This window comes from Aptenodytes forsteri, unplaced genomic scaffold (assembly GCF_000699145.1).
Source record: "Aptenodytes forsteri isolate BGI_AS27 unplaced genomic scaffold, ASM69914v1 Scaffold370, whole genome shotgun sequence".
NCBI classification, from domain to species: Eukaryota; Metazoa; Chordata; class Aves; order Sphenisciformes; family Spheniscidae; genus Aptenodytes; species Aptenodytes forsteri.
Window position 1 is genome coordinate 278,340 of NW_008795042.1, and position 14,444 is coordinate 292,783.

Below are 14,444 nucleotides of genomic sequence, written 5' to 3' on the forward strand. Positions count from 1 at the left end.
GCCAGGTGCCAACACAGAGGCTTAGAAGAAAAGTTAGAAACAGAGGAAATGTTAAGCGTTTACCCTGTGATACAGGCTCCCATGGCCAGCAGCTTAGCAAACCCTTCAGAAAAAGCTTCATCCACACCGCTGTGTGAACTTTAACAATTTGTATCTTTTTAGTCAGTTGGCCGTTGTCATCCAAAATGTCGTGTTGCAATGAAGTCCATTGTTGAATGGCATGTTGTATGAAAAAGTACTTGCATCTGCTTATTTTAGACCTACCACTGAGTAACTCCACCAGGTCCATAGTTTTTATGTTACAGTGCTTGTGTTAAAGTAGTAATGAAATGCCTTCTTTACACACTACGTAATTTTGGAGCTTTCTGCCATATCCCCACTTAGTTGTCTCTTTTTCAAGCTACTCCGTTTACTCTCTCCTCATACAGAAGTTACTTTATTCTTGTGATAACCTATGTTGTTTTTCTCTGTGTCTTGTCCTGTTCTACAGTATTTTTTGAGTGTAATCGAGACAATATACATCCTCTAGCTTCTCCCACTGACACAGACACTCTTGAGTAACTCTGAAATGTTTTGTCTTCCTTCTCACAATCTTTTTTCCCTACCTTGCTTCTTATTAATGCTAATATTTTAACTTTTCAAATACCATATAAGATTTCTCAGAAAGCTTTTTTAAAAAATATTCTCTCCATGTAATGGCTGGGGAAGGAACAGAATTTCAGTGACAGGCAAGTGTGTATGAGTGTGTTTACTTGGAGATCAGCTTGCCACTCAATGAACAGAGCTTGGTATATAATCTTTCAGAGCTATTCAGGGTTATAACATTTCCTCAGATTCAGTCCTGTCCAGAGAAGGGAGTTAAAAATCCACTGAAACATACACAACCAGATTCTGATCTCATTTATACTTAGAAATCCTATGGAATTTGTAGATACGGCAAATAAAGATGTTAAATATGCTAAATTATCTGATATTTGAATGTAGCCTATCATATCAGGTTTTCCTTGTCTGAGACAACACATACAATTTTGAGTACAGCCTTGGGAAAGCACATATCATATTTTAATCTAGTCAGAAGTCATCTATTCCACAGTAGCAGAGTAAACAATTGTCATTTGAATTCTGCAGTATTTATTTAATGTGATGATGATCAGCATCAATTGTTACATATTTTAGTCATTGTAATGGAGTCTTGTCAGAAGATCATTTTAACAGTAACTATTTTTAAAACAGATGTCTATGTTTTTATGTGTTTATTTGAATTTATTTTTGTCAATAGTTGCAAGAAGTCATTATCTGGTAGCAACATGCTATTCAATTAACATTTCTTCTGCAATCATGCTGATAGGTATCTTGCTAAATATAGGTGAAAGTCTGGTGGTTTTGACTGTAGGTTAAACCACAGGTGATATTTTGATCTGGCAGAAACAGGTTCAGTGTTTTTAAAGGCCAAAATATTGAGGTTCCGTAAAGACTAAGAAAAATCTAAGCATCAAAGCAATCTTTTAACAGTGACTATGCATGTAAAAAATTGATGTCTCTCTCATTCATCAGGGCAGACTTTTACAACTTTAATTGCTTTTCTTACAGTTTTCAGCTGTAGAAGGAGCTTTTCCACTCATACTCCTTTCCTTCATGGTTCCATTCATTTTTCCTGATCATTACAAATCATATCAGTTTCCTGCTGACACAAGTCTGAAGACCAATGCACAGCACACCTGATTTGTAACTTGTACTGCATTGTAACTGTTTCAGAGCCCGGTGGCCAAGAATTGGTTACAACTATTGAAGTGTTGTACCACTGCTTGGGGGCAATCATTTTGCCAGAAGGTTACTCCTGATCAAAGAAGGAATGTTTTATATTATATTCTGCTCGCATTCTGGTTTTCATTTGGTTTCACTTTATTTCAAATTTCTTTCATGCAAGGTTGAGTTAAATAGTTTGAGGTCAGCTGAGGTTAAGAAAAGATGAATGTTTGTGAGGATTGAAAGACAGGAACAGAAACAAATTCTTGAATTCTTACTTTCCAATGTAATCCCCTTGATTCTGATGGAGGTACAGCAAGTGCAGGACTGGAGGTTCCTGGCAGAGAGAAGTTTTCAGGTTTCTGCTTCTTTACTTGGAGTGGAAAGCCTTCTTGCAGCTCCTGGGACGGCAAGAATTGGCATGCAAATATCTCAAATTACAAACATGTTACAATAAAGGTATCTGTAGTTTGCCCTGTTGATTCGTATGCAGTTTATGACCAGTTCTAACTGCCACATGCACCTCTGAAGAAGTACCACCTTAGGAGTTTTTGCCAGCCTTCACAGGCAATTCTCTGCATAACTTACATTTCCTGTTTGTTAATATTTTTTTTCTCAATCTGTCAGGCTTATTTTGTATTTTCAGTCTTATCCTCTAGTTTCCACCCATGGTATGTGCAACTTTCTATTGATGGAGAACTACTGATGGTTACTGATTATAGTTTTCAAACCACTTTTTCTCCTAGGTAGTAGGAAACTGTAATATTTTACTACAAAGTCATGGTTTTTAGCTTGCTTATAGTAGTATGAAAATAAGCTTCCACAAGAAACTGTCAAAATCTTTTCATTTCTAACAGTAGCAATTAGAATTTATTGTTTGTTGTCAGTGTGAAAAAGAAAAGAACATGATTTTACCTGACAAAGATAAACCCCTTTTAAAAGGGACTTGCTTCATAAAGAGGCAGTTGTGCACTTATTACTAAGTTTAGCTGGTAAAATAACTGAGCATTTTATAAACATCCTATACTTTGTGTATGAGGGGAGAGCACTGGATATTATATACCTCAGTGGTAGCAAGGCTTTCGGCACTGTCTCCCCACAATATCTTGCATTCGGGTTAGAATGTTATGATCTGGATGACAGGATAATTAGATGGTCTAGCTGGATGATTGGCCTGGATGCATAGGCCAACAGGCAACAGGCGAAATTCAGCAAGGACAAATGTGTAATCCTGTACTGGCGAAGGGGTAACCCTTGCAGCAGTACAGGCTGGAGGCTGACTGAGTGGCTGGAATCAACTCTGCTGGAAGGAACTTGGGCATCTTGAGCATTTTATAAACATCCTATACTTTGTGTATGAGGGGAGAGCACTGGATATTATATACCTCAGTGGTAGCAAGGCTTTCGGCACTGTCTCCCACAATATTCTTGCATTCGGGTTAGAATGTTATGATCTGGATGACAGGATAATTAGATGGGTCAAAGTCTAGCTGGATGATTGGCCTGGATGCATAGGCCAACAGGAGCCTTACGAAATTCAGCAAGGACAAATGTGTAATCCTGTACTGGCGAAGGGGTAACCCTTGCAGCAGTACAGGCTGGAGGCTGACTGAGTGGCTGGAATCAACTCTGCTGGAAGGAACTTGGGCATCTTGGCAGGCAGCAAGAAGAGCACAAGCCATTAGTGCTCCCTGGCAGCAAAGGGCCAAAAACATCTGGGGCTGTATTGATAGGAGCGTAGCTGGTCAAGTGAGGAAAGTGATTGCCCCCCTCTACTCCGCACTTGGAGTGACTGTGACCAGACCACATCTGGACCACTGTGCCCAATTTTGGGCCCCCTTAATACAGGAAAGATATTGGCCAACTGGAGCAAGTTGAGCTGGGGACTACAGAGGTGGTTGGGCTGGAGTGCAGGCCCTGTCAGCAGTGGCTGAGGGACCCTACTTTGAGAAAGAGGTCTGACTAGAGATTTGCTGATGTCCCTTCCAACCTGAATGATCCCGTGATTCTGGTAAAAGTCATTACTGAGATGTTTAGTTTTTATACCCATGTCTCAATTTAAAATCAAATTATTTTATCTAACAAATAAGTCTTTCTCCTTTACCCTAGTTTTTATTATTATCTTAGTAAAGATAAAGAAGACTATTTGCCAAAAATTACATTTTTACATACAGAATATTAAAACATGCAAGTCTTCTATTCATGGTGTGGAACTACATGTAAGAACTAGGTTTTGGTAAGATAATAGCATTAAAAAGGAAGGAAAAAACATTTTCTTTATGCCTAAAGCATCAGAAAGTATTAAAATAATGCTGGCACAAATCCATTATTGACAATACTTACCTCCAGTCTTAACAGAAATACTGAAAGATGTCTGATTATTTTCACTTTTATATCTAACATAGAGTGAAACATGCAGGAGATCACTGTTCAAATTTTAAAATCACGTGAAATCTCTTTGAAGTGTGTATGTCCAGTAAAAAGAAAGGACTGTAGAAAAGAGATACATATTGGACTGGATGAAAAAGAAGGTCTACAAGTGTGTGGCCATGACTTAACTACATAGTATGTCTGAGGCAGGTAAAAAGGTTTTCGAGGCAAAGATGCTTGGATTTGGGATGAGTTGCTGAGGTGAAAATAGACAGAATGATATCAGAAGAAAGGAGTAGGAGCAGAAGGGCATAGATAGAAGAACCAGTACTTGCTTGAGCATACTTTCTTTTCATGGAAGAGACAGTTTTAGCAGTCCCCTGCTATCAGCAGGTTGTCCTTTAATCTTATGGTATATTGTGCTATTTTTAGTTACCTGTTGCAATCCTGGTAATTATTAAGTGTAATTTTATAAAAATCATATACATGAACCTGTCTAAATTAGTTAAGTATTGAACTGGCCTTCCTTTCATTTCAGATAGTTCAACATACTCTCTATTCTTGCATGGTTTGGTTTTTTTTTTTTTTTTGTTTAGTGGTGCTGTGTTTTTCACTTACCACTGGAGGTTTATTTTTAACTTCTGAGTATTAAGTAGAAAGTCATGATATATTGCCAGTGTCTTTACTAATTTAACCATCAGCCATGTAATTAAAAGTAAATTGAAGTGAGATCTGTTTGAATTCAAGCTACTCAACTTCAAGTCATCAATGTTACAGAAATCAAGTGTGTTTGCCATTGGCACATGTCGATAAATTCAGTAGTCTGCTTTACAGCATGGCCCCACAAAAGAGTTGTTTTATCACAGCTGTCAAGAGAGCAAGTGACTGGAGCACTGTAGTGGTGCACTGTGTGGCTGCAGCCTTCCACTTACGGGCTTAGTAGTGATGCTTAAATAGCAGACTCCATTTGCTAACATGGCAAGATGCACCTATTCCTTTGTCAGTTAAACTTATTTCTCTATCCAGCCTGAAACTCAGGAATTGGTCATGAGTGAAGATCTAGAGATTAGTTATGAGAAACAAGAGATTCTCTTTTGGATCTGTGGTAGGTTCCTTCCCTCAAATTGTAATCTTAGTTGTACAGAAAATGAGTGCATCCCAGATAAATAGATAAGAAGAGTATCTTTAGGCTTAAAACTAAAGTTATAACAAAACTCCAGAAACTGAAAGCAGGTGCAAAAATGCTCATTGGTTAAAGCATTTACAACATCAGTCAATCTCTCAAAATCAGCCTTAACCAAGTTTCATATTAGAGTAGCTACTTGAGTGACTAAGAAAAGACACACAAATTTCAGGACCAAAAATCACAAAGACTACTTACACCACACAACCAATTTTATCAGTTCAAGTAGAGGTTGGGAGCCAGAGATTTGCAGAGATCAAATGATCTGCAAGAAGCTTCAGCCTGGAGCACTGAATGCCTCTAACTGTTTCATTCATTGCTTTACTTGTGGTTTTTTCATCTGAAGTAGAATTGATCCCAAGTTGCAAAATTTTGATAGTACATACAGCAAGTACTATATTTTGAGTATAGAGTTTGGATATCTTTTTCATTTTTAAGAGAAACCAAACAGTTAAACTTCCCTTTTGTATGATATCTGAATATGACAAGCAGAAGAAAAGATTTGCTTTTATATTCTAAAATTGTGAGCCTCTTTATTACATCTTATTCCTTCATTATGTACTTGTTCCTGTACAGAAACTCTTAAGTAAGAAGATATAGTGTCCTTTTCAAATATTTGGATCCACCTGTTTACTATTAATTTCATTCTCTGCCGTGATCATCCTGTTCCTGGAAGGGTGAAATACAGCTGGGATGATAGCAGTTGTGCTGTGTAGTACCAGATGCGTCAGGTTTGATTGCTGTTTGGCTAGAGACAATCATGTACATGGCTGACTGCATGTGATTAGAGCGAGTACCAACTTTTGAAGAGATAAATACCAGTTTCTACAAAAATTAAATAATTAGCTTTCACTTTTAATCTTTTTTGCTGTATCTATGATATAAGTGATGTCACACATTATATATTATGTATAATATATAAGTGATAAGTGCCAAAAGTCATTAGATTTATTTCTTCAATAACTTTTCTATAAGCAAATGTTTAAAAAAATCTTCTCAAATTAGAGTTTCTCCTTTGGCTTGTCTTGTTTTAAAATGTTGCAGTTTCTCAGAGTAGGAAGCAAACTACTTAGCATCTTATCTCAGAAACCTCTGTCTGAAAACTCAGGTTTATGGAAACAATGAAAAAACTATATGCATTTGTCATTTGTACATGTAACCTTTCCCCATTGCATTTGCTTCTTAAATATGCTTTTTACCATCCTGTTTTTTACAGCCAAACAAAATTCTGAGTCATTCCCTCTGCTGGCTTTGAAGAAGCAATCACTCAGCCTAGAACTGCTTTCTGCTTGCAGAGTCCTTCAGCTTTCAAAAAAGAAACTGAGTACCGTGAAAAAAAAAAAAAATATCTTTCACATGCATATGTATCTGTGATTCAAAGACATCAGCCTTCAGGCCCTATGGTTTTGGCAAAGACTGAAACTGAAAAGGCCAGTTTCCATGGGATGGTTATTTTTAATGTTGCACAGCATCTGATACTTTTAAGACCCTTTAAGCTTTGATTAAAGTCATGTTTTTGCTATCCTGTCTCATAGTGGTGGGTGGGATGTTCCTCCTGCTACACCGCTAGATGCCTTTAAAGCAATCTGGTTGTATACTCAGAGTTCCAACCTTATTGTAAACCTGTTTAGCACAAGGCTAGCTCTGGTCTGATGAGGCTTACCTCCCTTGACCCCCTGTCTAGGCTATGGTAGAAACAATTCGCAGCCTACTACTAACAAAGAATATAGTGATACAACGCAGTGATTCAGGTTTGTGTGGTAACGCTATGTAACAACTTGCTTACCTCCCTCACTTGCAGCCACTCGTTCCCACAATTTGACTAGCACAACTGTGTGCGTGGCTGCTGTTTATCTGAACCAGCAGAATGACCAGGTTTAAGTTTCTAAATACACTTTTTTTATTTCTATAAAGTGCTAACAAGCTTTATATTGAATCAGGCTTGGGAGAAGTGTTTTGCCAGTAACAGGCTGGCACTTACTTTAATGAAGTTTTATTTTTAAAGACTGGGGATGTAAAACAATGTTGGTGACAGATTTTGAAGGTGCCAATGTGACCTACGTGCTGGAATCCAGTTCAGTTCCCATGTTCCTTCTGCATCTACCCACCAAAACTCTCTGCAGCTTCTAAACCCACAACCAGACATGTTGTTACTGGCCCAGCAAACTGTTCTATACCCTCATTGGATCTGTGTACTGTTGAGTACACAAAAAAACCTTTTTAAAATTATAAGTGTAAAATTTTGCTTTTCTGGAGTCTGCCGTTAGCAAACAGGCACTTTACGTACTTACTTACAAGCAAAGTAATTAAAGCTTCACTTCTGTTTACTTCTGAAAGTTGCATACTTAATGTGTTATGTTTATTATTTCCATTTCCTTTCTATTTAGACAAGCAATCTGTGAAGTAATCACTAGGCCAATCAAATATGCTGTGTAGGGCTGACTTGATGGGCTGAATTGGATACTGCAAGAGGTCAAAGTTTATAGCAAGAGACTGTTCCCTGATCTGGCTGAGGAGGTTAACTGCAGTTTTCTAGCATTTGCAGGCATTGTGACTTCTTGTTAGGGTTAAAGCCTGAACTAAGAACCTTAGTTGGCCAGCTTTTCTTCAGCACTGTGTTAAATAAGATCTCACTTCTCTTCTAGGTGGAATAACGGTGTGCCAGAACAGGGTCATCATTTATGATCTCAGTTTAGAAAGAAGGAGGAAACTTTTGCTTTTTTATAGTGTAAAATGAATGCATGATAGATAAAATAAGTTTGCAGGACTTACTCACATGAAGTTGTATGAGAGTTTCTTAATGTCCTTTTTCTTTCTTTGCAGCTATTGGCTGACAAACAAGGTCCACATTAAACGACCCAGCACTGGTCTCCTCATGTATACGCTTGCCACCAGATTTTGTGATGAAATTCACCTGTATGGATTTTGGCCATTCCCAAAGGATTTACATGGAAAACCAGTCAAGTATCATTATTATGATGATCTGAAGTATCGGTACTTTTCTAATGCCAGTCCTCATAGGATGCCATTAGAGTTTAAAACGTTGTATGTGTTACATAACAGAGGAGCACTTAAATTAACAACAGGGAAATGCATACAGCAATAAAGCACATGTAAAGTACAGTAAGAAGTACAGAATACACACTTCATCATACAGATGTTGTGGAATGGCAATGGGATCCCAGTGAGGATATGTTTCAATACCCACTAAGCCCTCGGAAAAAGAAATTTTATCAGAAGTACATAACCAGCTATTATACCTGTAAAGTGCTATATAACTAAGCTATCTTGACTGCAAGGGTTCAAGTAAGTGCCACTTTCACTAAGAACAAAGCTTGAATGTATACTCAGTAGTGTTCACAGGATCCAGTGACACATTCATCATGAATTAAAGAAGAAAAATATAGCCTGCTTACTGCTGACTTCCCACTGTGGTCAGACAGCCCACAGAAGAAATCCCTAGTGGATGGAATATTTTCTTGAGCAAATAAACCAGGCTTTGGCAGAAAACATCATGATGGAATCGAGTAGAGAAAGTGAAGTCCATAAGATCAAACAAATCAGTAAATGCCTTCAGTCAGAGGACTGTTTCTGATCTTGTATTATAACCTCAGCTTTTGTTGCTCTTTTTCTTATTGCTGTTGGTTGGGTTTTGTTGCTTTTGAGTATTGGAGTCCTTAAAGGATTTTGAGGTTGTTATGAATAATTAAAAGTGTATATCTTACAGCATTGTCTTAGGAAAAATTTTCATAAGGGTGGGAGGGTGGAGGGAAACATCAAATATTTCATCAATTGTTATTGTGTTGTATCCGTATCCTGCTGTCACACAATCCTTCACGTTCCAATTGTTTTTCTAGCTACCGCTATCAATACCCACTACATGGAACCACTCAGAGGTCATTTTAATCCATTTTTAAAGAAAAGTTTTTCTGTTGCGTTCAGATTTGAACACATACAAGAAGGTGCCCTTATTTTTGGTACCAAAGATTACTCTTATACATATTTTCTCCTTTCCTTGAAGAAATGGTGTAGATTTAGTATGTTTCTTTGTTGCTGAAGGGAACATATTCTTTATGTTATTTAAATTTTTGAATTAAGCATTTCAAAGCAAAGCCTCTTTACTGACTTTGCATATAGAATTTCATTCTTCAGAAAAATCTGCAGGAGTAAAGGAATTATTTCATACATTCAAATATATATATACACAATTTTTATTCCTGATTGAAAGTAAAACACAAAGTCTAAAGGAACTCAGGTGACATTGGAACACGTCTAAAGCAAAAAAAAGACATAGCCAATTAAATGGAAAATAAAAGAACTGTAGATCAAACAGTTCTTTTAAAACTTAAATTTCTGATGTTGTTGGATGATATTTCTAATATACCTCTTTTGTATCAGCTTGATGTTCTAATATGTAATTGACTGAAATAACACAGAGCTGAAATAACACATTATCTCACAGTGATTTTTCTGAGCATCAGTTTAGTTTATCGATGAAACCAAGAATTCTTTCACTCTCTTCTTTCAAAAAAGAACAAGAAATTACAGGAGGGTAGGGCAGGGTGGAGTGTCAGTACAGCATATACTCAGATACAAAACCTGCCTGCATATGATATGTTTTAGCGCTAATGGAGCAGGTAAATGAACAACACCATGGTTCCACCATTTTCATGTCAGGCTAGGCTAAAGAGGAGGCATGCAGATACAATGTATGGGTATTTTCTTGTTATGTTTTCAGCTTTACGTTAGGTCCTCATCTCCAAATATGATACTCGGTGTATCTATTGAATTTTGAACTAGCTTGAGCAATTTCATATATAGCAGAACACTCACAAACATTTACTAGCTAAAAGTGCCATTTATTAACCCGTTTTTCCTCTTAAGTTCACATGTATCTCATCGTGCGTGACTAGAGGTGTGTGATTATGCAAATTTAGTAGCTAAATCACTGCCTTGCGGACAGTTTTGCCAAAAGTTGATGGGAAACAGAAAGTCATTCTGCTATATCTAAGACAGAGTAGCATCTTTCCTTATTCACCAGTCTCTCCTACCCAGGACACTTTACTTTGGCTATATGCTAAGGTGTGGGATGTGATCCTAACGTGATCACCACTGAAACTAAAGCATCGCAAGGAACTAAACAGCAATACAGACTGGAATGTGTTTAATTTGTTGTTGATAAGCCAGAGGGTGTTATGTGTACATTGTGTAAACTTGCAGTTTAAGACAAGGTTATTTCCTTGATGCAAGGTGGGCGTATTCCTGTTCTTTCTGTTAGGGTTTTGCTGCTGTTGATCTTTTAAAACATATTTCATATACATTGACAGAATTTCTATTGAGATAACTAATTCACAGGTGCCAGTCTCACAGAAGCTCAGAGAAGCATCTGTTTAGCTTTATCTTTTCTTCTGGGAATGTCTTTTCTTCTTCTCTCTAGTGTCAGGCCATCAACAAAAAGGGAATTCAAGTAGACTAAAATATTAACTGACAGGTGATTTTTTTCACCTCAGGGAAGGTTTTAATACACCAATTGATTATTTCTCTGAGAGCAAAGTAGATGGAGACACTCTAATTCCTATGGTAGTAAAAAAAAAAAAATTACTTGTGTAGTTGTATAAGTGAAAACAATGAGATGTAAATAGGAAGATAGATGAGAAAGTTTGTCTTTAAAGTCAGCACATGAAGAAAAATTTGGCCTGAGCCTGTTTTGCAAGCTTCATACTTGATTCTCTGTGAGTGAAGTTAACTTTAGTACACAAGCCATGGAGTCCAAATTTTTACCCTATCACTAAATCTGATAGAACAGGGCAAGGTTTCTCTGACTTGATTTGGCACAAGACATGACAGTAGCACCTACTTCCAAGACAACAGAGTTTGCCCATACCTTTTCAAAACTGGGCCTTAATCTCGTCTCCTGCAGGCTTTCCACTTTCAATACTGCACGCTTCTGGCACCATGGCTCTCTACCACCATCCACACTCATCCTTCTCATAGCACCCTCCCCTCAAACTGCCACCCAGGTGTGTCTCTCTCTACCAGAAGCATAGGACTCCTCACTAACCCATCTCCTGTCTCACCTGCCTCAGGTTTATCCTAAGCTGAAGTGTAATGTAGTGAGTGGTAGGTTTCAAACCATCCTCTGAGGCAAATAGCAGTTGTAGTCTTTGACTGTGCAGGTTTTCACAAGCACTAGGAGTCATTTTGCTCTATTGCTTTTGTATAAGGTCTGTGTCTATGTGGAGCCCAAAGCTTCTGGGGCTCCCTGGCATGCAGTTTGTTGTGCTGCAAATTGTCTGTTTTGAGGTGGTTTGTGACCACCAGTAACTGGTTACTCTAGGGTGACCTGAGGTGGGACATGCCCAGAGATTTTCCTCTTAGCTTACATGGCCTTTGTTGTTAGCCCTCTCACTGCTGGGAAGCTGCAGCAGTGGATTCATTGCAGACATCCTTTCTTACCTTTCCCTTATACCTCCTGGCTCTGTATTGCCCTGGGGCTCTTTGTGCATTTCTGTTGAGGCATCCCAGGTCGTGAATGAAGAAACAGATTACTTCCACTGTGTGACTGTTTATCCCTATAGGTGACCTGGGGCACAGCCCCAAAGGCTTAGCTGCTGTATAGGGGCTTGACAGTGGAATAAATTTCACTCTGTGGTCCTTCACTGGGCAGCAGTCAACAGCTCAAGCCTCCATAGCTGCCTTGGTTGATTTCTGTTGTTTATATACATTCACACCTCCTGTGCTGCCTACAGCACAGATCAGATAAACAGGCTTTATTATAATTACCACTTTTATCATCCAACACAATCAACAACTAATACGAAGTAGATAGATAGGATAAAAAGAAGGATCCTTAATATTGTAATGATATCTGCCCTGGTGAGGAACAACTGAGGAACACCCATCAGTTGAGTGTACCTCAGATTTATCCTCACATCAGTCATATCAATTGCCAGCTATGGTTCCTAAATGTATGTTAAAAATAAGAACTGGGAGCTACATCAAGACAGCAGACAGTGTATACTTTTCTGACTCTTATGGCAGCTTTACAGTGAACAACTTTTTTTCATTCAGATAAATTTATTGTAAATTGTTTATTAATGTACATGTTAATGTTTCTGTGGCAGAGTCCTTCATATTTCATAAAAAGTAATAGATAAATATATTTGATTGTTAAGTTTTCAGCTTTGGGACAGTTCTCTTTCCCACAGCTCTGAGCCACTCTCTAGATATAAGATCTACTGAACCTTTGAAACCTGATGTGTAACGAAGACTGTACCATTCTTTTCTTAAACAATATAATCAACATATGCTTGAGGTCAGCACCTTTTCTCTAATTGACTGCAATTTGAAGAAAAACAAGTGTGGGTTCAGTACCTTTTTTTATTGTTTTATCTAGCAAAGTGCTGAGCACTCTTTACAGTGACTTTCCTGGGAGAGATGTGTCCAGGATTTAGATGGGGATCTAGATTAGCATATTTCAGGATATAACTCTGAAATTGCACATTATTTATTTTTAAGAGCACTGTTACTTTGTGTAGGGAAAAGCACAATTGTTCTAAATGTAGATAAAATAAAGGAAGAGCGTTTACAGAGAGCTTCATTCCTGCACAGTATTATTGCTACTGAGCGTATGTAATAATTTCTGTGGTTTAAAGTATTGATATGTATTCTGTCAGGATTGTCATGTTTGACACTGTTAATATTAGTTCAAGTACAGCTATGGGGATTGTTTTTTATTTGTATAACTGTAAAATAAAGAAGTTTTTTTCATTTTTTCTGCTATATTCTGTTCCATATTCCTTTGTAACACAGTTGTGATAAAATTTTTCAATTATGTGCTAATTGTAAGGATATGTGGAAGGAGAGTGTCTGCTCCTTTAAGGTGTCTGGTCAAGGACTTTCTCAACACAAAAGGGGATATTAAGAAAAGGAGGAAGCCATAAACAAAAACACAGAAAGACACAAACCTGACCGACAAATGATAAGGGAGGCAGCAATGAGAACCAAAACTGATCAGTCGCACTAACTGGTAAGGATATGTGGAGTGTAGGAATGTTTATTCCAGTAAGATTATCTGATCGAGGACCTTGTCAAATGGGATACTAAGGAAAAGGGGGAAGCAATAAAGTATATGGAGACACAAACCTGACAGGCAAATCATAATGGAGACAAAGACAAGAAGCCAACCCCATCAGTCACACTAACTGAACAGCTATCAAGAAACTGCAGGCAAACGGGACTTTGCGGCTGATAAGGATGCAGAACTGAGGGTCCGGGATGTTGGAGGGGAGTCAATGGGACTGTGCAAAACTCATGAGGCAATGTGCAGGGGAGGAAGAAAAGAGGAACAGACAGAAAAGGGGCCGCTCGCGTGTAAACTGTGGCTGGTCAGTAGGCTTGTCTGGCTGAGCCCTGGGCCTGATTGCCACAGTCTGTCCTAACTCCCCATTAAATCTTTTCTTAACTACCTCTCTGCGTAATCTCACTTTCTATCCCATGTGTGTGAATGCTGCAAGGACTCGGTGCCAGCTGCTGGGGGACCACTGTGAGAGGACTGGGTGCCAGGTGCTGGAGTCAGACTGGGGATGTGGGCACCCCTGGCCTGTGGTGTCAGCTACTGGAGCAAGTCGGGGAGTCTCAGTGGCTCGTTACAACTGCCTGAAAGGAGGTTGTAGCGAGGTGGGTGTTGGCCTCTTTTCCCAAGTAACAAGCGATAGGATGAGAGGAAACGGCCTCAAGTTGCACCAGGGGAGGTTTAGATTGGATATTAAGAAAAATTTCTTCACCAAAAGCATTGCCAAGCGTTGGAACGGTCTGCCCAGGGAAGTGGTTGAGTCACCGTCCCTGGAGGTATTTAAAAGATGTGTAGGTGTGGCACTTAGGGACATGGTTTAGTGGTGGACTTGGCAGTGTTAGGTTTACGGTTGGACTCGATGATCTTCAAGGTCTTTTCCATCCTAACTGATTGTATGATTCTATGATTCAGTGCCAACAGCTGGAACAAGTAGGGGGGTCTTTAACCTCCAGCCATGGGGTGGGAATGGTGTGTGTTCCCGAAACCAGCTGCTGGGGATCACCAGCACGAGTGAGGCGAGTGAGGGACTCGGTACCGGTGGCTGGAGCAGGACTGCAGACCCCAGCCTGT

The 14,444-nt window shown here is 38.7% G+C and overlaps 1 protein-coding gene across 1 annotated transcript in view; it reads left to right on the plus strand.

Moving 5' to 3' along the window:
- Window positions 1-9,086, plus strand: part of ST8SIA4 (ST8 alpha-N-acetyl-neuraminide alpha-2,8-sialyltransferase 4) — a 58,816-nt gene extending 49,730 nt beyond the window's left edge. The window contains exon 5 of the mRNA XM_009276944.2: window positions 8,123-9,086. Within this exon, the coding sequence (XP_009275219.1) occupies window positions 8,123-8,405 (283 nt within the window). The 3' untranslated portion in view covers window positions 8,406-9,086. The remainder of the gene's footprint in view (window positions 1-8,122) is intronic.
- Window positions 9,087-14,444: the final 5,358 nt, after the last annotated feature.